The sequence below is a fragment of the Protopterus annectens genome, chromosome 7.part0 (genome assembly GCF_019279795.1).
Source record: "Protopterus annectens isolate FY-2018-M chromosome 7.part0, PAN1.0, whole genome shotgun sequence".
Lineage (NCBI taxonomy): Eukaryota > Metazoa > Chordata > Ceratodontiformes > Protopteridae > Protopterus > Protopterus annectens.
The window spans coordinates 193,505,338-193,531,427 of NC_056739.1; the positions used below are offsets into that span (position 1 = coordinate 193,505,338).

The 26,090-nt window shown below is 42.0% G+C and overlaps 1 protein-coding gene across 3 annotated transcripts in view; it reads right to left on the bottom strand.

Moving 5' to 3' along the window:
- The window catches only part of ADIPOR1 (adiponectin receptor 1), a 726,925-nt gene that overhangs the window by 650,720 nt on the left and 50,115 nt on the right, over positions 1 to 26,090 (bottom strand). For all 3 annotated transcript variants that reach the window (XM_044076682.1, XM_044076684.1, XM_044076683.1), the window contains exon 2: positions 13,388 to 13,679. In XM_044076682.1, coding sequence (XP_043932617.1) covers positions 13,388 to 13,531 — 144 coding nt within the window. In that variant the 5' untranslated portion in view covers positions 13,532 to 13,679. The remainder of the gene's footprint in view (positions 1 to 13,387; positions 13,680 to 26,090) is intronic.

The following is a 26,090-nucleotide window of genomic DNA, read 5'->3' on the forward strand; positions in this document are numbered from 1 at the left end:
CCCTCACTGTGGTTGGGTGGGCGTTCGAAAGACATGTGTAAATGGGCGTGCCTTCATTGAAGGTTAAACGTCAGGCTGACCCTCGGCGTTCGTCAAAATCTACTGCCAATCATTAGCGGACTGGAGTTCCGCTGTGGCGACCCCTAACTGGGAAAAGCCAAAAGACAAACAACAACAACAACTGATTAGATCAAACTAAATCCTAGTTAAGAAAAAAACGCTCCCTATTTACAACCCACATTCCAAAATCAGGTATTAAGAAAATCATAACATGCACAAAAATTCTTAACTAAAATCGCTTTCATCTACCTAGTGCAATTAGGCCTTCATCAGGCTTGTGGCAAGAACTGAAATCAAGGAAAAAAAAACACAACTATCTAATCATAAACATAATCTAACTAGAAGACTATAAATATGAAAATACATCTGTCTAATAATATCATGTAGTAAATATCCAGCCATGTGTATTAGTGTGCATAAAAACTAAGTAATTAATAGTTCAGAAAAAAATGTCAGTGCTTTGCATGAAAAGAAAACTGTCATGACAATTTTCATGTTTACAGCCCCAAATAACATGTTTTTACAATTAAAACTAGTAGAAAAAAACATACAAAAATACAGAAAACAGTGGATGAAGTACACTAGTAATGTATAAAAGTTTGCAGGTGTGTGCATGAGCATCCACCAGGAAGGTAAATGGGGGAATTATACCAATACTACATGCTTATAGCAGCATGAAATAATGTGCGTTTTGAAATTACCATTTAAATCTCTGGTGCATTGCAATAAATCTTAAAGCAGAATTAAGATTAAAATAACTAAATATATATACATATTTTACACATGATTTTTTATTACTTAGTATATTTTTAGTACATAAAATATTTCCTCAAATATTTTCCTAAAAAATCTTTACAGTTTGTGTGGCAGCTTACGTAAATTCAATTCACTCCTAATACAGCAATAGTAGTTTAAGCCCTGGTTTTCTGAATGCATTTAATTTCAACTGCCAGCATAACTCTTTTCCAAAACACCACTGACATCCTCTTCAAGCTCATCTATCTACACACAGTCCATAATGATAAATTTAAAACCAAAATGTCGGGGGTGCTTTGATTAAGTGTTTGGACAAGGCATTCCTCTGGCATTTACATCTGATGTCAGAAAGATAAACGTGAAATCCTCCTTTTCAGTTTATTCATAGCCTTACCCACATAAATGCAGGACAGTCACTACACATGGCCCTGTATACGACTTTTTCAGTATTACCAGTTACTACCTCCTGAAGATATCACCATCTTTTTAAGATATGGTCACTCAAATGAGTCGCACTCAAGTATTCACAAAAAGTACAGCTAGGTGGCCCACAGACTTTAGTGCTCGTGTCATCCTGGTGTCCCTTATTTGTCTTTTCCACATAGCTATGTATGCTTCTGCTCTTATATACAAAAGTAGGGTGAGCTCCTAAAACCCTTACAAGCTGAGGAAGACCGATTTCTCCTTAATAATTAATTTATGCTTGAAATCCCAGATGTAAGTTAGAATGCAACTATCCTTACTTTTCTTTTGGGTTAGGGTGCCCTTGTTGGACAATTCTACCAAAAGGCCTATTCCACATAGAGTCATTGTTAGTTTTAGAATCTCTAATAGGATCCAGGGTCATATGTAACATGTTTTGATTCATATTCTCTGGTTATGAAATCATTTTCAAGATTCATATTTTTGAGAGAAGGGGCCAAATCTGTGGTAATGTGTGCTAATCTGTAGCCTTGTGACTTTCTTACATTGTGCTTAGTTTTTACTAGATGCATACTGATGTTAAGTAGTCCTAACTCACCCTCATTCTTTACGTATGGGTTCGGAGCTGAATGTTGGCTCCGACTCAGCCTATTCACAAGCTGGAAAGCTTCTGATTGGCTCATGGCTAGAGGGTATCCCATAGTGCACAAGTACAATCCCCAGATCTCGTTTGCTACGTCGACGAGTTTGGTTGTGCTTCGCATTGGCTCTGGCTAAGTTTCTTCTTTATTTGGGTTTTTTTACTCTTATTGTTTTCAAAATTTAATCTAAGATAATCGTATTATATTAGTTCTTCCTTCAGCATTTTTGACACCGTTTTGGCACCATTTATACTATATTCTGGCCCCTTGGCTTTCTTAGTTAGTGGTATCCTGTGTGCTAGTTGTTTCAGTTTGGTTCAGTGTTTAGTAGCGGGACAGAGTTTATGTTTTCCTTGCTCCTTATCTTTCAACCAGGAACGACTGAATTTTTATCACCAGTCGGACCTCATTATGTTTAAAGTAGGAGAACTTTCCTGGGGGTCTCCTCTACATAGCTAGTTACCATTTCTATTACAGCTAGTTTAATTATTGGAGTGTGTCTGCATATTTTTAGTTAAAAATTGGTTTTCCTTTACAGGTTCCTTCTTCGAGGGATATACTGCCTCTTCGGCTCCACAGATCTTGGGGCCAGCTCAGAGTGGTATTCAAGTTGCGAGTTTACTGTTTCCTTGGCTCCACAGACCTCGGAACTGAAGGAGAGTAGTTTTTGGTGGTGCAGACAATTTCATCGGCTCTGATGCCTCCGGAGCAGACTTGGAGCAGTACGGCAAGTGAGTTAAACCGTTTCATCGGCTCCATGGTCTCGGAGCAGACTGAAAGTGGTATCGCAGTTGTACTATTTGTCTCTCCGACTCCCTGGTCATGGAGCCGTATGAGAACAGACCTTTGAAGTTGCAGATGTTAAGAACTTCTATCTTACCAACATTCTTTATGCATAGTCTGTCTCTTCAGCCCCAATGATCTCGGAGCAGACTTGGGGCAGTATCACAAATGATTTAATCCATCTCATTGGCTCCGCGGATTTTGGAGCCGACAGAGCGGTACTGAAGTAAGTTGTACTATCTGTCTCTCCGATTCTCAGGTCCTTGGAGCCGTATGAGAGCACACCTTTGAAATTGCACTTGTGATATTATCCAGTGTTTACCTGGCTAAAACTGTCTTATCAGCTCCACTACCCATGGAGCCGACGGGGAGCGTTGACTAGTTTGGTTGTGCTTTTTGGCGGTTTCCGCTCAGTCAACAGGGGCTCCGGTTGTCTTGTCTGTTGCTATTCCAATCATTTCTGGTCGCTGTTGACAGTTAGCCTTTCCACTATTTATAAATTATTGTTTTTGGCGGGGATCCGCTTGTGTTTTACTAGGATTGCAGCATCCCTAGTAGACTACCTGCTATTAGACATAGAAATGTATTATGTCATTTACAGTTTCTCCTGTGTGTGTGAGCTTTCCTTTCTGGTCTGTTTAAATTAGAAGACCTATCCCCTTTTCTCTACACCGGGCTAGGCCCGTTTAAGTTAGAGGACCTAGTCCACATGTAACTCTTTATGTAGGGCTAGGCCCGTTTTAGTTAGAGGACCCAGTCCTCCTCCTTTCTTCTTTCCATCTCTCTGGATTTTGTGTGTGGGTGTGCAATAATGTCTATGGAAAGTAAAGAGCATAAACCCTCCGGTTTCAAAAAGTGCATGAAATGCTCCCAAAAGAGGTCTTTGACGGAAGACCACAGTAGCCGTGTATACTGCCTAGGGGCCATCCACTTGCAGGACACATGCTTGTTCTCTCATGCTTTCTCTACTAGATTGTTACAGGAGAGAATGAATAAACTCATACTCAAGGGTCTATTGAAACCATCCTTTGAGGAAGCACTATCTAATCCTTCGGCTTCCTCTAAATCGGGGAAATCTAAATCTTCAAAAAGGCCTTCTCTGGCACCGGTTGGCGTCTCGGAGCCTCCTTCAAAACAGTCCGAATCTTCCTCCTCGACTCCTCCGCCTTCGGAGCCGAAGGAAAGCATCATGGTGGTATCAAGAGTCAGTTAAAGGTATTTCAGAACCGATCTCTGGACCTATTGGATACAGCAGTTGACTTTGCTACTCGGAGCCAGTCTGTAAGCTCCATAATGGTTTCTGTAACTATTAAGTCTCCAGTGCCCTCCAGGTCAAGATCCCCTACATTTATCCCCCCACAGACTACAACCAATTCAGAGTACATTTGGTAAGGTGGGATTTGTTATGGGTCAGTAGCCGGCTCCGCAGTCTATAACTATCCAACACGGACTCTGTAAGAATATTGGGATAATTTCTCAGAACCGGTCTATGTATACCTTACTGTCCTTCTGGCCAGAAGTCTCCCATACCTACGAGATGCGACTCCCTATCATGTCATACACATGAATCGGCCAAGAAGTGAAGAGTAAGTAGTGCTGACATCTTCAGTCTACTGCTTTACCTAAATATTGTTCGCTCCATTCCAGTCGGCAGAGTCTCTCTCTCCTTCTCACAGAGATAGCTGGATCCGGGTTACGTGGTGCCTCCGGTTCAACTCTTGGTTCCACTTGTCCTTATGACGGCATTGAGGCAGAGTCCCTATTCATCAAACTCGTGGCTGTCCTCTTGTCAGGAGGGTGAGAGGGTGCCTCAAGGTTTTTGCTATTGACTTGTTCTCTTGGGATTGCCTCTACCGTGTGATCCACTGAAGTTTTTTGTGGTGGATCAAATGTTGGGAGACTCCGCACAACCTGTCAACAGAAGACTTATCCATTTCTTCCTTCTGCCCATTCACCATGGAAGGGTCTTGGAGGATGGACAGATAAGGCCAAAGTATTTTTCTACCAAGTCCATCTTTGAACATTCCTCATGGACAAACACTAGGAAAAGAACTCTCTTATTCAGTGCTCACATACGCCTTGCAGTGGAGGTATGTTTTTTTCTGCTCCTTTTAGTCATGGTCTAGTTCAGAGGACATGCAAGACTTTATTCTAGAAGTCCTACAGGCCACCACCTTGCCTTAGCAGTCTCTCGGTTCCGTACTCTGACCTTGGTTTCACCACAATATCAGGGTGTCACCATGGCACCTGTTATCTTTCACCGGAGAAGTTTAGCATTCCAGCTGTATTCCCTTTTTGGGTGGTCCCTTACCGTGATTTTTATACACACACAAATGCTCATATAGCTCCTTGAAGACAGACTTCTTCACTGGCTATGTTGTTCCTATGGTCCCCTTCAGAACCTCCCATTATGCCCTCCAGAATTCCCTTGGTGGACATTACATGGGCAATTGACCAACGGCCCTCATTTCTTTTTTGCACTGCAACTAATTATTCCTCACAGATTCTATATAGGAGCATTTCCTTGGCAGGACTGTTCAAGGTATATGTCAATTTTTCTAAGCTCACCTACATATCAATATTATAGAGAGGAAAGCTATATCCCAGGTGTTGGAAGTACATTCATCCTTCTTCCCTCGTAGACTATTGCATTTCAGATAGGCAGCTTGTCGGTATTATGTTATATCAATAAATAAGGCAAAACCTCATCTTAACCTCTCTGTCAAGACGGTATGTGACTTGGGCATGAGCGTTATCTTCCTAGTTTTTTTCTGGTGTCCATGTTCATCACAGTGATGACTAGGATTATAGCCTGTAAGTCCAGCAAAGCTCTTCTGTTGCATCACGAGAGATCTCTGACAGCAAAACAGCGAAACTTTTCGCAGGTGAGGTCACTCTTACTGCAATCCTTTGCTAATCCAATCAATGCTAAATGCAGCAGCCAAAATTTTTTCCCCTTCTTGAACTGTCTTTATTGTCTAAGGGTTTGAGCCAGTTTTACCTATAGGCAGACTTCAGGTCCCTTCTCTGTCCGTGATTTATATCCTAGCGTCTCATCATGAACCTTACACTAGGAGACTATATTATGTTAAACGGAAAAGTTCTCCATTAGGAGGGAGTAGTTTAATGTTCACCCCAATTACCTTCACTCCAGTAGTTTGGGTTTTCTTCCTGTTTCAGCTCCTTCTACAAGGAATTGTCAGCTGCCATTTTAGGAGTTCGATTGGCAGCTACTCGAATCTTCCTCTAGATGCCAAGATTCTAATTCCTGTCACTCATTGTACAGAATCCTACTTTAAAGTGCCACGCTTCAAAATTTCCTGATCAAGAACCTGTGGTCTGTTGAAATTAAAATTGCTGTTATTCAGACAAACCTTTCTGCCTTTTGAGCCTTCTCTCTCATGTTTTTCCTGAGGTTTTGTCATGTACACCCTTTGTTGGTGGTTATTGTGTCTGCCAAATGGGTGTCAGATTGCAGGCGTTGCAGGTTATACTACCTTATCTGTGGTTTTCATATCCACAAGGTGCCCCTTTGTACTAGTCCTTCCTCTCTCACCAGGACTCGGGGGTTCTTACATCATTACCGTGCACCTTGATGTAGATAGACATTACTTTTTTATTTGCAATGGATTAAAAATGGTTAGGGTTTCAGATTCATTATTCATTCTTCTCTGACCCAATTTTTGGCTTTCCAGTTTTTACTAAGTTTTCCTCTTATAACTGGATTTCTAGCTGAATAGATTATCTTACCTTTTGTAGGATAAATCCTTACCCTGAATATTCTAGGGTCGGACTACCAAATCTCAGTCTAACCACTGCTATTTTTCTAGCAGGGCCCTACTTATTGATATTGGTGTACCTGCTAGGTGGGCTTCTCCCCTTCCATTCAGGGGTAGAGCATCTTAGTTCAACGGTACTCAGGAGTTTTTTTCCTTGAGCCACCCAAGGATGAGGAGCTAGGAACGTGGTCCCATACATAAAGAATGAGGGTGAGATAGGTTAACATAAAGAAGTTATGTACTTACCATAACGCTCCAAGTTGGTAGTCCATCTCACCCTTCATTCTTTAGGACCCATCCCTCCTGCCCCTATCCTGTAAGTACCAGGAATGTGAGATATATACATATATATATATATATATATATATATATATATATATATATATATATATATATATATATATACATACACACACACACACACACACACACACACACACACACACACATACACACACACACACACACACACACACACACACACACACACACACACACACACACACACACACACACACACACACACACACACACACACACACACACACATATAGATTTTATTTTATGTTTATAGAGACTGTTGGTAGCATTGCTTTCTCTCTACATGTTATTATTTCATCTATTAGCAGCAAACAAGATCTGGGGATTGTACTGGTGCACTATGGGATACTCTCTAGCCATGAGCCAATCAGAAGCTTTCCAGCTTGTGAATAGGCAGAGTTGGAGCTGACATTCGGATCCGAACCCATAAGTAAAGAATGAAGGGTGAGATGGACTACTAACATGGAACGTTATGGTAAGTACATAACTTCTTTTTCTCTGTAGTAAGCAGTTCACTCTTGTTGGTTTCCTTTTTCTCTGTAGTAAGCAGTTCACTCTTGTTGGTTTCCTGTATAAGTTATTAATTAATTTCCCTCAGTCTTTATCAATGCTGACAGTGTCATATCAAGGAACTGCACTAACTCTGAGTTGATGGAAGTGTTAAATTTCTGGAAGGAGGTGGAGTTATTGATGTAATGGATAAAGTCAGTGAGTTTAGATTTCTCACCTTGTCAGACTATGAATACTTTGTCAATAAAGCGAAGGTAGCTGGTCATAAAACTCCGGTATTCACTTTGCAGTGCAAATTCCTCCTCCCATTTGCCTAAGGCTACATTGGCCAGGCTAGGGGACACAGCTGCTCCCATGGCTATCCCCCTCATCTGCTTGTAAGCCTGGCCATTGAAACTGAAAAAGTTGTAATTCAACATCAAGTTTTTTAGCTTTTCCAAGTGTTCAGTTTGCCCTTAAGTATCACTGTTATTTCTGCTACAAGCCTCTGTAGCTGCTTCAATACAGTGCATGTGTGGTAACACAGAGTAAAGGGTTTCAACGTCAACAGTTACCAAAATGCTGTGCTCATTCACATATACTACTTTTATTTTTCTTAAAAAAAAGAAATCAAGTGAATCTAAAATAAAAGATGAATTATTTTCAGCAAGAGGCTGAAGAATAAAATCTAAGTATATGTCAGTGGCCTCTGATATGAAACCTCCACTTGCAATAACAGGTCTGTAAGGTGGCTCTTCCCTATTATTATAGGGTTTGAGAATCCCAAAAAATAAAGTAATTTAGGGTAAGGAGTGTTCAAATACTCAAAAAAGTTTTAATTAGCAAGTTCCTCTTTAAAAATTGGGATTAGCTTACCTTTCCATTCTATATATGCAGTTCTAATAGCTTTGTATTAGTACATTACCTCTCAGGACAGTCTGGTCAGAACTGGGCGTGACCTTTGTGATTGACAGATGAAATGGGGCATGTTGTGGTATGAAAAATATGCATGACTGACAGCCATGCAGATTTCAGTGTAACATTATGCACACATTGACTGTTGAGCAATGTTATAGAACAGTACCTCCCCAGGTGCTCAGTAGCAAGTCCCACCTAAATCCCACCCACCACCGAACACCCCCTGACGTGCTTGAATAAGGAATGCGAAAGAAACAGCACTGGAACTCCAAAAGTATTTTTTTCTTTGTTTTTGCAGGTGACTCCCCCCCCCGCGCTACTTACATATACCAACTCAGACAGTGCACAACATTGAGGAAAAGGGTACATTTCCCATCTGCTATGTATCACGGCCAAGTGTCACTGTCAAAAGTGCATGGCAGTCCATCATGCATCATTTGCATGGGACTTCATAGACTTTTGCTGCTCGACATATGGCTACAAATGATGAATATTCATGCCACCATCGGTATGAAATAGTACTTAACTTTTCTAAGATGTCACAGATTGTTGGATGGTGGCCTGGGTTTAAGCGGAACTTACTACCAGACATCCTGTGAGGTAAAGTTTTAATATAAAGCTGTTTTAACCTCCTCAAAGGAATGTTTAGAATAAAACTCAGGTATGTTCACTATGTTCTCTAGTTTCATTATATAATTGTCAGTATCTGTAATAGGTATGCCCCCACCCTTGTCAGCCTTCATAATGCGTCTAATTCTCTCACTGCTCAAATTCTTAAGTGCTAATATCATCCTTTTAAATATTACAAAACTTATGTTTTGGTGTTTTTTGTGAGCCTTTCTTTTGTCACGTTTGCATTCCATCTTGAACAGCAAGTGTGGGCTGCAGTGCGGGGCAAAAACTACTGGGTCTTTTAATTTTTTCTTCGATGAGTTTATCTTCCTTCATGTTATTTTTCTTGTGAAATACAAATTCCATATTCAACTTCCTCACATACACTTTTGAAATCAATGATGGTCTGCATCTAATCAGTCCTTCCCTGAGGAATCAATGCAAGTCTTCTATTAAGTACTTTTTCTTCAAGTGCTATCAGTGGTTTCTTTGAATGATTTCATATCCTGGGGTCTAATTCCACCTGCAGGCTCATCTCCCTAATGGGTAGAAGTTGTTGTTCCCCAGGTACCTCAACTCTCACCCCTGTCCACTGCTTCCTCTTCCGGTTGTTCTGGTCCTCCCTCCTTGGGTTCACACAGTAGTTTGCTTCTTCTTTCTGGAGCCTCAGTGGGCTGTTATCTCTGCTTGTAGTTGGAATTGCTGTGATAATTCCTGTTCACTTGTACTGGGTTCCGGTGATATGAGCCCGGGAAGTTGTATTGTGGCTGGGTAGGATATACAGACACACACAGACCATTCAAATTCTGACACTTTTTTGTAAATGCTAATGGACCCTTTACATCCACTGGAGCAAACAGAACCTTGGTTTGACATCTTATCCAAGAGACAGCACCTTAGAAATCATAACATTTTGCATACACTGCACTACAGAGTTGGTACTGAAAGATGTTCCTGCACTGAAGCAGCTTGGCAGTTTCCAAACATACTACTACTGCTCTGCAGTTCCTGGACTCATTTCCTGGATTGTCCTTGCTACTTTCTTAACCTATACTCACCCCTCTGTGCTTCCTTACACTTTGTACTGTTACCATTTTCCCCTTCAATGCCATACCTTTTGAAATACAGTGACTTTTCCAAGTGTTTCACTACACACACGTGTCTGCTAAAAATATCATGGCACTCCCCTCAGAGAGTTCTTCCAATCATCCTTAAAGATATTCTTCTGAAGCTTTCCAGGAGCATTTTGCCACCTGAATGAAGTCCAGCACTGTTACTTTGGCCTAAACAAAGTCAACAACCAGACCCAAAAATACGGCATGGAAGTCATTTCTACAACCCTCCATGTCAGAGATGCTCCCTTCATTACCAGTGGACAGTACAAAGTTCAAGATTTTTGGGGTGGGTTCCAAGGCAAACTACTTCCTTTCTATTCCACACAAACCATCATTCATGTAAAATGTGCTTTTGCAGAAGAGGTCTAAAATCTGTTATTTTAATACCTCCTTCTTGTAAGCAACTTGCCACAATTTTCTGACATCTTAGAGAATTCCTCTAACAATGCTTTGCCCTACATCTCCATCTGTAAAGGGGTATGTAAAACAGCTTTGCTATAAACTGAAGTCCCTTCTCCTGTTTCCAGTGTGCATCATAATGTCTGAAGCCATGCCAGTATATCAGCTATTTTAAGGTATTCTGTTCCTTTCCCTCATGTAGAGGGCTGCTATTCCTACTCCGCTTTTACCACTTCTCTGCTTGCTCTACACTGCAAATCCTGGGTTATGCTGCATTTCATCTTAACACAGCCCTAGGACTTGGTCAAATTCTATCATCGCATCAAACAACTTTTTCTTTGCCACAAGAAAGTCAGTACTGCAAGATTAAAGGACAGCAAAACTTCCCCATATGGTTGTGGAGCAAAACTATTAAACAGACAAGGATAAGTAACGAAGGACAGCAAACACCTTTTCTACTTCCCCATATGGCCCTGTAACAAAAATATGAAACCGAAGCAATGTCTTCATTTTCACTTGTTTTACTGCTCATCATAAAACATGTTAACCAGTACCACAGCACTCCTGCAATGGAAATTAACATTTGGCTTTGACACATGCTAGTTTCTTCTGCACAATAATAAAGAAGGAATATGCTAATATATGTGACATACAGTTTAACTGGCAATACTGGCTTTAGCTCCTCTATCTAGAGGACTGTTTCACAGAAGCTCAGTTGCTCAAAGACCTTTAGTGATTTCTTACCCAAAGACACAGCAGAGGATACAGTACAATTTCTTTAGTGTTCTCATGGAGTACCCCTATAAACTGCCATACCCGCTGAAACTATTTCTGCTTACAAGTAGTCCTAATATGACTAGCAGCAATTATACCTAGCCATTGCCAATTTCACTTTCAATAAAGCAGTCCTGGCCTCTGCCCACTTAAAGGGGCAATGTCAACTTCCTTGGTCAGCACAATGCAAACAACACTACAGCAGCATGCTCAATGTTAAATGGAAGCAAGAAGACTATAGCATGGAAGCACTTCAAAGGATCCGAAAATAAATAAATAAATAAAACAAAGACCAAACACCACAGTACGCTGCAATTCACTGTTTCACTAAGCAACATAGCGTTGTCACCTCACAAAAAAAAAAGCTGACCGGTTCGACTCTCAGCTAGAGCGTCCTCTGCGTAGAGACATGCGTGAATGCGTGTACCTTCGTTGAAGGTTGTGCATTAGGGCTGACAACTCAGTGCGTAAAAATCAACTGCCAATCATTAGCGGACCGGAGTTCCGCTGTGGCGACCCCTAACCGGGAAAAGCCGAAAGACACAACAACAACAACTAAGCAACATGATTAACCTAAGTGGACTTAAAAGGAGGAAAGCAGACAGAAACGTGGTAGGTTTACTAAATATAAGGTGGCATTGCCCCTTTAAACAAATACCATTTAAGTAAACGCTATCTCTTTAACCACTTCAGTCTAAAGGGCCATGATGATAGATTAACCTCCCCAAGCCAGATATGGTTTTACTGGTCATGCCAACAATAATGTAACCTCTGAGAACAATAACTTGTTTTCTAATGGTAGAACACAACTGTGATATTACTGAACCTTACCATGCCTTCAGAACTGAGCTCAGCAATTTAACATTCTTGCCATACTGAGTCAAACAAAATATTATATTTACATGTTCACTATGCATGAATAAATTGCAATATCACATGTGAATAGTACAATGTTCACATTAATTCAATGTTAAAGTAGTGGCTGGTTTAAAGGGAATGCACAATTCACCCCCCCCATAAAGTACATGCATATAGTGCTAACTGTACAGTGACTGCTTATATTATGCAAAAGATGTACAGTGACACACCAGGGGTAATATATAAACAGTCGAAGGGGGGAGGGATCATGACAAGTACTTCAGGCAAATTGTTAGTGCTACTCAAGTTCTCTTCTTCCTCTACAGTTTGCACTGCAAACCCCAGAGAGATCCTACTAGCTGATACTGCAAAAATTCACGTGCATCTCCGGAAACATGACAATGGGCATCACAAATGTCAATAGCCTTACTGCACTACTAAAAGGAATTGTGACCGGAGGCTTAGTGAGTCTTCCCTCTGCTCTGGAATAAGGTCCCACAGCAGTTCTATTTTAGTACATCCTTTGTCCCATTCTAGCCAGGGTCAGCACCTGCCACTCACCAATGTCTATCACTTAATTTTTCGCAAAATAAAGCAATATCTCCCTGGTGACTCAGTTTTTTTCCACTAATCAAAACTCATTAGCTCTTTACAATATGAGTCACTTTAACCTACTGTGGTACATAGCCAGTAAACAGGAAATGATGAACAAGCCATTAAGGCTATTGATTTTCTGCAGATTTGATGTACTACTGTAACTTAATGTTGCCACAAACTATAAAACAAATGCTGAACATTCTACAATCTCATGGGTAGAAAACGTACCAAACACGAGTCAGTTCTGCAGGCAGACAGACATCCAGCAAATCCTAGATGAGCAAATGATTTCAGTCTTAAACCTTATTAAGTGATTACACTGAAAGTGCTTTGAAAATTACAGTACCACTACAGGGTTGAAGCACAGCAACGGATGTTCTAGCTCTTGGATTACCAAAGTCATGAGGTCAATGTATTGCAATACACAAGTTGTGGGGTGTAGGCTCCAAAGTTGCAGAGAAATTTCTTTGTGAGAACAGGTAAACAGAGACTAAGGATGCATGCAAAGAACACAGATTAAGCACAATATTTTAAGTTAATTATCTTCTAGATAACTATCTAGGTTATTAATGCAAAAGGAACAGCTGTAAGATAAAAATTATTTACATACCACTTTTCAAAATACATTAAGAACATAAAACTGAGATAGGCATTCATAAAACAAAGGCTGAAGTTACTTCTGTTATGAAGTTCAGTTCTTGGAGAGGGTGAATTACACAAATTTAACTTAACAAAAACACTCACTACAATGTTTCTGAAGTTCCTAAATGTAGGTGATTTAAACAAGCTGCTACAGTAATCTGTAGTGCTGGTCGATGGCAGAGTTGCCAGTGTGCAACCCCCCTTCGCATCAGGTACTCACGTTAACCGAGTTGGCTGCTGCTTGGATGTCGCCTTTGTCTTCAAGCAGTGGTCCCAATTCGGCTAGTTCAACATCATCTCCATTTTTGTTGCTATGCGAAAGTCCAAATTCATCTGTGGTCAATGGGCCCTTCTGGGCAGACATCTGGACAGCACAGTAAAGTACCTCTAGCCTCCACCTGTGCAAATGCAGCAGCACTGATGTGAAGACAGCCTGCTCCCCAACAGACTGTTGCTGCTGACACTGCTAAGTTGTTGCCTGCAGAAAGGAACCTGATGATATTTTAAAGGACCTTCAAAAAAAAAAAAAAAGTGTGTGTAAGAACAAGACATAATTTCCCTTAAAATGGCTGTAGTATAGCAAAGTGGTTAAAAGCAAGAAAAAAAATCAGATTTGGAAGAAAACAAAAATTAAGTATCAATTCCACAAACCATCAAAGTATTTTCTAGCTTTCCTAAAACACACCTGCAAATTAATTCATACTTCAACTTGCTATGTTATTTCCATAAACAGGAAAAAAAAAAAACAAAAAAAAAAAAACTTATGCCAATCCATTACTTACAAATATAAAGTTTCTAATCAGATACATGCCAGGACTGGAGACAGTCAGAAAAGGTACACAAATTACAAACCTGGCAGAACAAAAACTTGCATCTGCTCACCATTTCAAGTCGTTCAAACACACATTACTTCTAGTGTTGTAAAAGAATTGAACTTTTTCTGAAGGCTGCCTTAGAATTACTTCTTGACTCCTCAACTTACCGACAGCACTCAACTGGCCTGCAGTGCATTTTACTCCAGAACACCACTTGACTTCAATAAGAAACTGTTCAGTGACTGACATCAAGTGAAAGGACATTTTGTCGTAAGATGCTCAAAACCAACCACAACATTCTTGGGGCTAATGAACCTTAATTCAGGATATAAAATGCTCAGTGCTGGCATCCCTCACTCGGGGCACAGGGTGCATCAGCAGGCAGGCATCCCTTACTGGGCCTTTGTTGCCATTTCCTTGAAATAGGTAGTCAGTTGCCTTTGTTTGTCTGGCGTGAGATAAGCCATCTGGGCAGTTGTATTTAAGCTTGCACCCAGGAATATTATCTCTTGAGAGGGTACTAGTTTTGATTTCTTTCCATTGACTGTGTACCCTTGGCATGATAAAAGTCTTTTCACAAATGCCAGATGCTGTAGCAGAATGTCCTTGTTCTCTGCTTGAATGAGGCAGTCGTCCAAGTAAGGATATATTTGTATTCCTCTTTGTCTGCAGAAAGCAATTACTGGTGCCAGGCACTTTGTGAAAACTCTGGGCGCAGTAGATAAGCCAAAGGGCAGTGCAGAGAATTGGTAATGCTTTGAACCAGCCTTGAATCTGAGGTATCTTCTGCATGATTGTCTGATTGGGACATGCAGGTATGCCTCTTTTAGGTCTAAAGTGACAAGCCAAGCCTTTCTGCCCAGCATGGGCAGAAGCTGCTGTAAGGTCAACATCTTGAATTTTGGTATATCCAGGAAAGTGTTTAGAATAGATAGGTCCAGTATTGGTCTCCATGCTTTGTCCTTTCTGGGTACCAAGAACAGTCTTCAGTAAAATCCTTGTCCCTGCTCTTGCTGTGGCACTTGTTGAATAGCCCCCATGTCCATGAGGGATAAGACTTGTTTTTGAGCCTCTGCCCATTGATTTTTTGGCAGGTCTGGCCAACCGTTTGCCCTTGGCAGGGTATGGAAGTGAAACTTGTAGCCTTGTGACACTATGTCTTGAACCCATTTGTCCTGGGTTATAATGTGTCAGTTTTGAGAAAGAAAGTGTTATTTTTCCCCCTAAGGGTGCTGCCAGTAGATAAGTGCTCAGTGCAGGCAGGGGGAAGTCATTGTGACTGTTTCCTATATGGTTGTGATTTGTCTTCTCCACTTTTGGAGGTAGAAGCACCTCATTGCTTAGACCTGTACGAACCTTGTGGCTGGGATCTGCCTCTAGGGCGTCTGGATTTGCCCCTTTGAGGTCTGTCTGACACTGGAAAGGACCAATTCTTTGTAGGCCAGCATCTGCTAAATCTAGGTGGCTGTACTTGTAAAAATCATTGACCGTTTGCATAGATTTAGCTTTGTCCTCCATTTTCTTTAACACCTCTTCTGCCTTAACACCAAACAAGGTATCATGCTGTAATGGTGAATCTAATAATTCAGCTTTGACATGATCAGGCAGATTTTGTTCCAGTGGAAATGCTCCCTCATGGTATGCAAGGTTTCCCCAAAGGAATAGTCCTCAAGAGGAGAAGCTAAAGGAATAGATTCTTCAGCATCAGAATCCTCAATGGGGGGGGGGATATTCCTGATCAGAACAAGAATCAGAGGAAATGGAAACCTGATCTGAAGATTCATAGTCTGTCTCTTGCCTAGGCCTCTTATCAGGAGGGGGATGGGAACCCCTTCTTCTTTCGGCTTTTTCCCGGTTAGGGGTCACCACAGCGGATCACCTGTCCACTCATGATTGGCAGTGGAGTTTTATGGTGTTGAGTTGCCAGCCCGATGCCCAACTTTCCACAGAAGGCACACACACGCACTCACGCCTAGGGCCAATTTTAACGTGTCCAATCCACTTGCAGCATGTCTTTGGGATGTGGGAGGAAACCGGCGCACCCGGAGGAAACCCACGCGACCACAGGGAGGACATGCAGACACCACACAGAAGGCAAACCAGCCGAGAATCGAACCGGAGAACCTCTTGCTGTGAGGCGGCAACGCTAACCGCTGCACCACCGTGGCCATCCAGGATGGGAACCCCTGATCAAGGTAATAAAGTCTTCAGCCATTTTTGAGCATCTGTTTTTTTTTGGCATGGAGGCCTGTCCATGTGGCTGGTGAACTTGTTTCTTTGTTTTTAAAGGCGCTTTAGTCTTTGCCTTTGAAGCTGAAGTCGGTTTAATGTATAATTGTCTAGGTCTGAATACACCCTCAGAAGCAGATGCCTGCTCAGCGGCTCCGGACCCATCTGAGGGAATAGTCTCAGAGGCTCCAATACCTTGAGTTTCCGGCGGCCTGACTGACTCCACGTGGGAGTCGGTAGTGACCTGTGACTCTAAAGTAGTGGGCGTCAGGGTCTGCGATAGCGCCTCTGAGAACCGGCGACTGGCTTAGGAGAAGCTTTGTCGCAGGTTTTGGACCTCGGTTGCCTGTCTTTTTCTTTGCGCTTTTTGTGAACTTCGGTAGTCGGATGGCTATCCGACAGTGTATAATTAAATCTGCGCCCAAAATAGCTTAGTGCAAAATCGTACCGACGCTTAATAGTGTGTTGATTAAATCTAGCACAAAACAGACAACTTGAAACATCGTGGTCAGGGCCTAGGCAAGGAATACAGTAAGAATGAAAGTCCTTATGAGGTATTTGCTTCCCACAAGAAATACAATTATTAACTTTTTCTGACATCGGTCTGGAGCAAGAAAAAAGTTTCCCCAATGGGGTACTTAGCTTTTAATGAAGACTTCGGATCTGAAACTCGAACACGAAAATCTTAGGAGTTGGCCGACCGGCACTTGCGAACTGCTTCTGCTTCGGGCACTGCGCGGCAAGAAAGACTGAAGAAAATGGCATCGGCTGCATCTTTTAAACCTCTAACGACCTGACGTCAGGGAAGGGGCAACAGCAACCAAAGCAGGACCCAAGACTTTGGAATTCAGGCCGACTGAGGGCAACCTGCCAGCAGGATTATCCAAATGTAATGACTGCAACAGTGAAACACGAAGAACATCAGGGGTGGTGTAACCAAATGGCACAAAATTTAAAGGGTAGTGTGTGACAGAAGAATGCTGAAGAAACTAAAAACTATGGGATGTAAAAAAAAGAAGTGGTGAGCCAGTGCTTCTGTATGAAATAGAAACTCAGGCTTTGAAGCACAGTATGAGGAAAATGGAAGCAATTGAAATCTGGTGCACAAAATAGGTAGTAGGATGCACGTTGTGGGACAAGTACAGAAATTACATTAGCACTGGAGTCAGATTAATTACTGTTACAAAGAAAGTGAAGAACAGACAAATACTATAGACGTACAGGAAAGCAGATTATGCAGTACAGCATTCTAGGAAAAATAAGAAGTGAAGAGGAGACTATGACATCCAGCCAAGATAAGGATGGATTCCATAACAGAAATTCTGTGACAGATAGGTTCGACTGGCAATGAATCAGGACAGACAGAACTGTTGACAACTGATGCGATACCAACCCCGTGTAAAACATGGGTAAAAGGAGGAGGGTTGATACAGTGAAGGAGTCGTTTTATCTTCCTTCTTCATCTCTTACCTCTCTCCAACAGGCCAATCAGCCTATTTAGCTCTAACTTCTCTCACCCAAACAAGCAAAGAATTATTATCCAAAACAAACCACACACATGTTGCAAGCCTACTTGTGAGAATCTTATAAAGGTGTCTGAATTAAAAGCAGCCCAATTACTACAGTATTAAAAAGAAATCTATTTTCTTTCTACTAACAAACTAGAATTTAAACACACTCATTAAATGGTGCACTGAAATGGGCTAAAATTAAATGCAAAAAAACGTGTAGCATTGTTTAATTTTGTAAACAAGAATAGCTTTCGACTTATGCTAAAGTTAGCATCAGATTCCAGAGAGAGTAATCAAGGATCTTTGCACCTGGGTAGACAACCACCTCTCTTTTGACCTTGTTGAATCCCTCCTCAGGAAATCCTTCTATTCATCACAAATGATATCTAAAGGAATCTCATTCAGATGAAAGGAAATTATCACCCCACAGTACTGGTGTGGTAGTGTTGTCGCCTCATAGTTAGACATTGCCCGTTCGATTCTCAGTTAGAGCGTCTTCTGTGTGGCGACATGCGTGAATGGGTGTTCCTTCATTGAAGATTGTGCATTAGGCCCGGCAAGCCAGCACGTAAAAATCTACTGCCAATCATTAGCGGACCGGAGTTCCGCGGTGGTGACCCCTAACCAGGAAAAGCCGAAAGACACAACAACAACAGCAACAACAAGTACTCTGTTCTTAATTAGATCACTGCACCTGTCCGGACACACTGCACAGCTAGGAAAAAGCCTTAGGATTTCCTAACCAAGTTTACTACAGATCTAAAAACTCTGAGCCATCAAAATAGGCCAGAAGCCCTCTCACTCTCTCTGTCTCTCTCTCAATCTCTTATAAACTCTTACACGCAGATGTAGGTCTTTCATTCTATTTCATCAACAGCCAAACTCTCTCTGATCTCTTAAATCTTCACGAGTCAAACACCACTACTAACACCAGATCTAGGGGTCTGAATCTCCACACACATATAAACAAAACAAGCTAGATCCCAAACTTTACTCCATTTCTAAAATAAACTGTCACATTAAGCACAGTGACACCATGGCCGACCTTGAAGATTAGGTGAGCTTCTGCAAATGTATTGCAGAACTTTCTTGCATTGCCCTCCTAGAAGCAGGAAACACATCATAATGGTGGGTATTGCAGATCAATGTGTGTGATACACCTTTAAGAAGCTTTCCAGTGAGTCAGCACATGCATATAAGTATTAAGCACGTGCAAGCAAGAGTGCAATTTTGAGAGTGCGAGCATGCAAGTATGTACTCAGTCAATTAGATAGTTCATTTAAGTTTAATGTTCCTGCCATCCGTCTTGATGTATATGTATAAAATAAACTACTTAAACACCAAAGCCTCAACGTCTTCTTAAGCACATAAGAACAGAGACATGCTGTCAGAATGGGATCCAGAGTTACAGCTATGAGGCAACCGGTTAAAGTTGGAGGAATATATACAAGTGGATCATCCCTACTACTCAAACAACTTACAAAACAGGTCAGAAACAAATTCCAGGTACTAAAACTCGCTTAAATGATTTTTCACTACAAATATGAAACAAAGCATTCAGAACACTCAAAACTAATCTTTTATTACACGAAATGTCTGAAACTGCAACACTGATAAAAATATTCGAAATAATTATGAAAATGTCCGAAACAATATCCAAATTGCATAAAACGTACAAAAAATGGAAAACTACTGTATTTTTTTTACTATGTGCTACTTTTTTGCATTAACTAAAGCTATTCAAACTATCCGAAGTGTGCAAAGAGTTTGCAAGTGTATGCAGTATTACAGTGCAGTTATTTTGCAAATGTACAGTTGTTTCAAGGCATATTTCACAGAGTACAGTCCCTCCACAAAGGGGGGAGCCACGACGGACCCCGAGAACTACCACCCCATTAGCCTGACGAGCCTGGTCTGCAAGGCCATGGAACGTATCATTGTGGAACTCATAAACAAAGACATTGGTAATCTCCAAACTCTGGACCCTACCCAGTTTGGATTTGTAAAAGGCAGATCATGTCTCCTAAACCTGATTGACTTCTTTGAAGCAGTCACCAAAGCCATAGATGAGGGTAAAATGGTTCACACAGCTTATCTAGATCCCGCCAAGGCTTTCGACACCATCCCCCACTCTGGAATTATAGATAAGCTCACTAAACTAGGTATAAATCCCTATGATACAAGATGGGTTGCCAACTGGCTCACGGACAGAACCCACACTGTGAAAGTAGCGGATTCCAAATCCGACATCAGATCAGTGACAAGTGGAGTACCACAGGGTTCAGTCCTGGGTCCTCTCCTGTTTGGTATCTACTTCTCTGAGGTGCAGGCCAACACGGAAGGTCTTTGGCTAACAAAGTTTGCAGATGACTGCAAACTAGGAGCCATAATCGAAACTCCGAACGATGTAGACAAACTACAAAAGGACCTCACCGAGACAGATACCTGGTGTCAAAGCCATGGCCTGAAGCTCAATGCCAAAAAGTGTATTGTCATCCCCTTTGGTAAAAACTCTGTACCCATGAACTACCACATAGCTGGTAATCTACTTAATGCCGAAAATGTGATGATGAGACCTTGGGACACAGGTGGACAGTAGTCTCTCCTTTGATAATCACATTGCCACAGTGGTCAGGAAATCCTTCTATGTGGCTCGGCTCATCACAAAAGGATTCTCATCCAGAAAAAAAAGAGGTCATTGTTCCCCTCTACTCATCACTCATTAGACCCATTATAGAGTACACCGCCCCTTTTGGTATGTACCTCACAAGGCATCTACAACAACTGGAAAGACCACAGAAATACCTCACAAAGAGGATTACTGGCCTCAAACAGATGCCCTATGCAGACCGTCTCAAAAATCTACAGCTTTACTCCATCGCATATCGCCTACTCAGGGGCAATCTCTGCCTGACATACAAAGCTATGTCAAACCCAGAGCTGTTGGATATGCTCCACTTAAACAAAGCTCCTCATTAGCACTCTTCAAGAAAAATCTTGATGATTGGATGGGAAATGGGAAATTCACCCCGGGGATCACTTCCGTGACTCTGCTCGACAGGGGCACAAGAAAATAATTTTCTTGGGTGGCGAAAGCCAGAGTACATTTTTTGGCTAGGCTTGTATGGGCCAGAGACTTCACATACTCTGGAACAGACTACCTGTCTATGTCAAACAGAGCTCCTCATTAGCACTCTTCAAGAAAAATCTTGATGATTGGATGAGAAATGGGAAATTCACCCTGGGGATCACTTCTGTGGCTCTGCTCGACAGGGGCACAGGAAAATAATTCTCTTGGGTGGCGAAAGCCAGGGTAAATTTTTTGGCTAGGCTTGTATGGGCCCTAGGGCCAATAGCCTAGTACCTACCTATGAACACAGCCTGGGATGTTGTCAGGTCCAATGGATGCTGTGTTCTTGGCTTTGGAGAGTGTTTGTTTTTTTTACCTGTGCAGCCGTGATTACAGGAACTTTGCATTCTTCCGGTATAGAGATGGGGTCTTCAGGGGGTGAGAGGGGGGTAAAGTTAGCATTGAACCTGTCTGCCAGGATGTTGGCAATATCTGTTGGTTCTGTATATTTAGTGCTGTTGTGCTGTAACTCGGAGTAGACCTGAGTGTTGCCATTGAGATTTTTGACATAGCTGTAGAATGCTTTGTGGTTGTCCTTAGAATCAGTGGCAATTTTGTTTTCGTAACTAGCTTTGGAGGATTTTATGAGGGATTTCAGCTTCTTACGGAGGCTGACCAGGGTGTTCCTCCAATCATGGGATTTTACACTTTTTTGTAACAGTTTTTCTTCTGTTGTAGAGTTTGTTTATGGCAGGGGCCACCAGATTAGCTTCCTTTTTTGGAGGATAGCATCTTGGTTCTATTACGGATAGCACGATCCATGCAGTCATGCAAGTGCTTATAGTGTATTTGTGTAGGATTCAGCAGTCGTACCTCTGTTGTCTATCTGCATGGGTGTCATGAAGTTTGCCAGTTCTGTCTTAAAAAGCGTGAAGTTGGCTTTGGAGAAATGTTTTATGGTGGTTTCCCTAATTGGGGGGGGGGTGGGATGTGGATGTCTAGGCTGATTAGCTTGTGGTCGGATCTGACCAACAAGGAATTGACCTCTGGTGTGGAACACTTTCCCATGTTGGTAATGACCAGGTCTAGGATATTGCTGCCCCTGGTGGAGGTGTGAATAAGTTGATCCAAGGCGTTGGAATTTATGAATTCTAGAAATCGTTGAGCAAGAGAGTTGGTACACGAGTAGTTTTCCCAGTTAATGGTGGGGTAGTTGAAATCGCCCATTATTAGGGTGTTGGGTTGTACCCTAATACTTTCCAGTGTATCAAGAAATGAGGAGTGTGAATCCCGGGGCATGGTGGGGGGTCTGTAGCAAGCTACAATTTAGATTGCGGTCTTGCCCATAGTTAGTTGCACTTGGATAATCTCGGATGCATTATGCTGTGCAACTAGCCTGGGAGGTATGGATATCCTTAATGAATATGGACACGCCTCCGCCTTTAGTGCTTCTTTCAGGGTTAGGTGGCCGAAAGGTGTGGTATGAATTGAAGCCTGGTAATGCAGGGGTGCTCTCTGGAGCTTTGAACCAGGTCTCTGTCACTGCACAGATGTCAATGTTCTCCATTTTACGGAGTGCCTCGAGTGAGTGCATTTTGAGGTTTAGACTTCTAGCATTGAGTAGCATTACCCTCAGATTTTGCTTGCTTGTACCTGTTACAGTGGTGAATTTGTCATTTGAACCTTGCCTAAAAAAGGCACTATAGGGGTGGCAAGAGCCTTAGCCAGTATCTGGAATCCTAAGGGCAATAGGTGCAGGCCATCTCTGGCAAAGCATAGTGGACCGTCGATCATTTCGTCCCAAGCAGACAAATACTGGATCCCCTTAGAATGACACCAGAAGATTAGCCAATTGTTGAAGTCAATCATTTTGTCCTTGTACTGTAGTATCATCCTGGGTGACGGCAGGATGCTACTCAGGGTTAGGGTCATACCCGCCTGTGATACAAGATCGGAGAGCTCCTCCATGTCTGTTTTCATGTAGTCCAGGGAGGTACGTCTCAGGTCATTCACACCAACATGGACAATGACAGTGTCATATTTGTACTTATTGTGGAGTGACCTGAGTGCATGCGTTATGTGGCGGATCCTGGCACCTGACAGGCAGCTGACAGTAACTTTCTTCTTGTTTAGTCTAGTGAGTGGAACATCACTGTGTGTGCCCGACTATAGAGTCACCTATGACTAGTGTGTTGGGTACGTTGTTATGCCTTATGGGCTGTGGTTGAGTGGTACACTGAGTTTGTGGGCTATGTGTCATTTGGGTTGTGTTGAGGGGTGGAGTTTGCTTGTGTTTATGCTTTGGATGTCCCTGATATTCCGAACTACAGAACAAACTGGCACCTTACCTAAGTACCATGTTCAATCATAGCCTCACCACAGGCTTTGTGCCCACTGAATGGCTCACAACGACGGTTATTCCACTCCACAAAGGGGGAGTCACCACAGACCCCGGGAACTACCACCCCATTAGCCTGATGAACTTGGTCTGCAAGGCCATGGAACGTATCATCATGGAACTTCTAAACAAAGACACTGGCAATCTCCAAACTCTGGACCCCACCCAGTTCGGGTTTGTAAAAGGCAGATCATGCTCCTAAATCTGATGGACTTCTTTGAAGCAGTCACCAAAGCCGTAGATGAGAATAAGGTGGTTCACACAGCTTATCTATATCTCGCCAAGTCTTTCAACACCATCCCCCACTCTGGAATTATAAACTCCTTGAACTAGGTATAAATCCCTATGTCACAAGATGGGTTGCCAACTGGCTCACTGACAGAACCCACACTGTGACAGTAGCAGACTCCAAATCCGACTTCAGACCAGTGACAAGTGGAATACCACAGGTTTCAGTCCAGGGTCCACTCCTGTTTGGTATCTACTTCTCTGAAGTACAGGCTAACACAGAAGGTCTTTGGCTAACGAAGTTCACAGATGACTGCAAACTAGGAGCCATAATCTAAACTCCTAACAATGTGGACATTCTACAAAAAAAAAAAAAAAAAAATGCCTCACTGAGACAGATGCCTGGTGTCAAAGCCATGGTCTCAAGCTCAATGCCAAAAAGTGCATGGTCATCCCCTTTGGTAAAAACTCTGTACCCATGAACTACCACATAAGCGGTAGTCTACTTAACACCAAAAGTGTGACAAGAGACCTTGGGACACAGGTGGACAGCAGTCTCTCCTTTGATAATTACATCACCACATTAGTCAGGAAATCCTTCTACGTGACTAATCACAAAAGGTTTCTCATCCAGGAAAAAGAGAGGTCATTGTTACCCTCTACTCGGCACTCATTAGACGCGTTATTGAGTACAATGCCCCTTTTGGTATGCACCTCACAAGACATCAACAACTGGAAAGGCTGCAGAAATACCTCAGAGAGAGGATTACAGGCCTCAAACAGATGCCCTACGTAGACAGTCTCAAACAGTCGCATATCACCTATTCAGAAGCGATCTCTGCCGAACATACAAAGCTATGTCAAACCCAGAACTGTTGGACATGCTCCACTTAAATAAATCCCAATCCCTCCGAGCTACACGCTCTAAGGACTTAAACCTTGTTACCACAATAAACAGAACATGCTGGAGGGACAGATTCTCATCCCAGAGACTTCCCATACTCTGGAACCTATACCTATATCAAACAAAGCTCCTTATTTGCACTCTTCAAGAAAAATCTTGATGACTGGATGGGAAATAGGAAATTCACCCCGGGGATCACTTCTGTGGCTCTGCTCGACAGAGGCACAGGAAAATAATTTTCTTGGGTGGTGAAAGCCAGGGTACCTTTTTGGCTAGGCTTATATAGGCCCTAGGGCTAATAGCCTAGTACCTTCCTATAAACCTATGATGGTATGTCTGTGCTTGGTGAAACAGTTAATGCAGTAGATTTGTGGGCAAAGAATGAAAGAATGAAGTATTTTGTACTGTTTGGATTAATGGGAGTCCTGTAGAGCTCAAAGTAGAGGGGCTCAAAGTGCAATATTATATCAGCAGAAACATTTGCTAGAGTAAAAGCTACAGAACAACTTGATTTGACAAAGTGTACAAAGCTTCCTGCTTTTGGTGGTGAAGAGATTCAAAAGGCTCAGTAGTGTTTTCATGTTATTCTGCTGGGAACAGCCATGACTTGCAATTTTTCATAGTCAAGAGACACATGCAGTCATAATTAGGTCTAAGAGACAGTTTGAAAATGGGACTGTTTTCATTTAAAGAAGTTCACCATGCAAGCCTGAATGACAACAGCTCAAATTTTGCCCAAACTATTTTTTCTGAGTATGCTAATATTTTTGCAGACAAACTAGGCGAGCTACCAGTTGTGTATTCCATTAAGTTAGAACCAGTGTTCAGTTCAGTTATCAGATCAGCATGGAAAGTTCCAGTAGCTATGCAGAGCAGAGTCAAAGCAGAGCTAGACAAAATGGCGCAGCCAGGACTAATTTGTCCAGTAGAAGAATCTAGTGAATGTGTATTCTCCATGGTGGTAGCTCATAAGAAAAGCTTGGATGATATGAGAATATGTACTGATCCAAGAGATCTGAACAAAGCATTAAAAAGGCCTCATCATCCAATGCGCACAGTCAAAAAGGTTGCTGCCCTCATGCCAAATTACACATTTTTCTCTCTTAGATGCAGAGAGTTCATTTTGGCAAATTTTGCTTGACTGATTCTTCATTGTTAACCACATTCAGTATGCCGTTTGGAAAATACAGATTTCTGAGAATGCTATTTGGAATAAATTCTGTCAGGCAATGTAAAAGTTACACACAATATTCCTGTTCGCTGTACTAGGTATCTTGGTCCCAAAGTGACAAGTGTGGATCCAGAAAAAAACACTTCTTTATTTGAAAAAACACCTCATTAAGCGTTTTCATGGTGAAGCCGAACATGATAGAAACTTCAAGAAAGTTCTGGAAAGAGCATGTGAAGTGGATCTTAAGCTGAATCCTCAGAAGTGCAAGTTCAGGCTACAAGAAGTTACTTATGTTAGCGATTTCTTTACTAGTTCAGGCTTGCAACCAGATCCTTCCAAGCAAACAGCAATTCTTGAGAAGCCAGCTCCAGACACTATCCAAGCCCTAAATCGCTTTCTTAGCATGGCTAACTAGCTAGGCAAGTTCATTCCAGATTTAAAGCCAACTTTCAGCAACGCATAGAGAGCGGACACCCAAAGATGTAATTTGGTCATGGTCAGAACAGCACAAAAAAGCGTATTTGATGTCCTGAAGTAGAAAATTGCTAACCAACTCTCAGCTACTATGATGTTCACCAGTTACTCTTGCCTGTGATA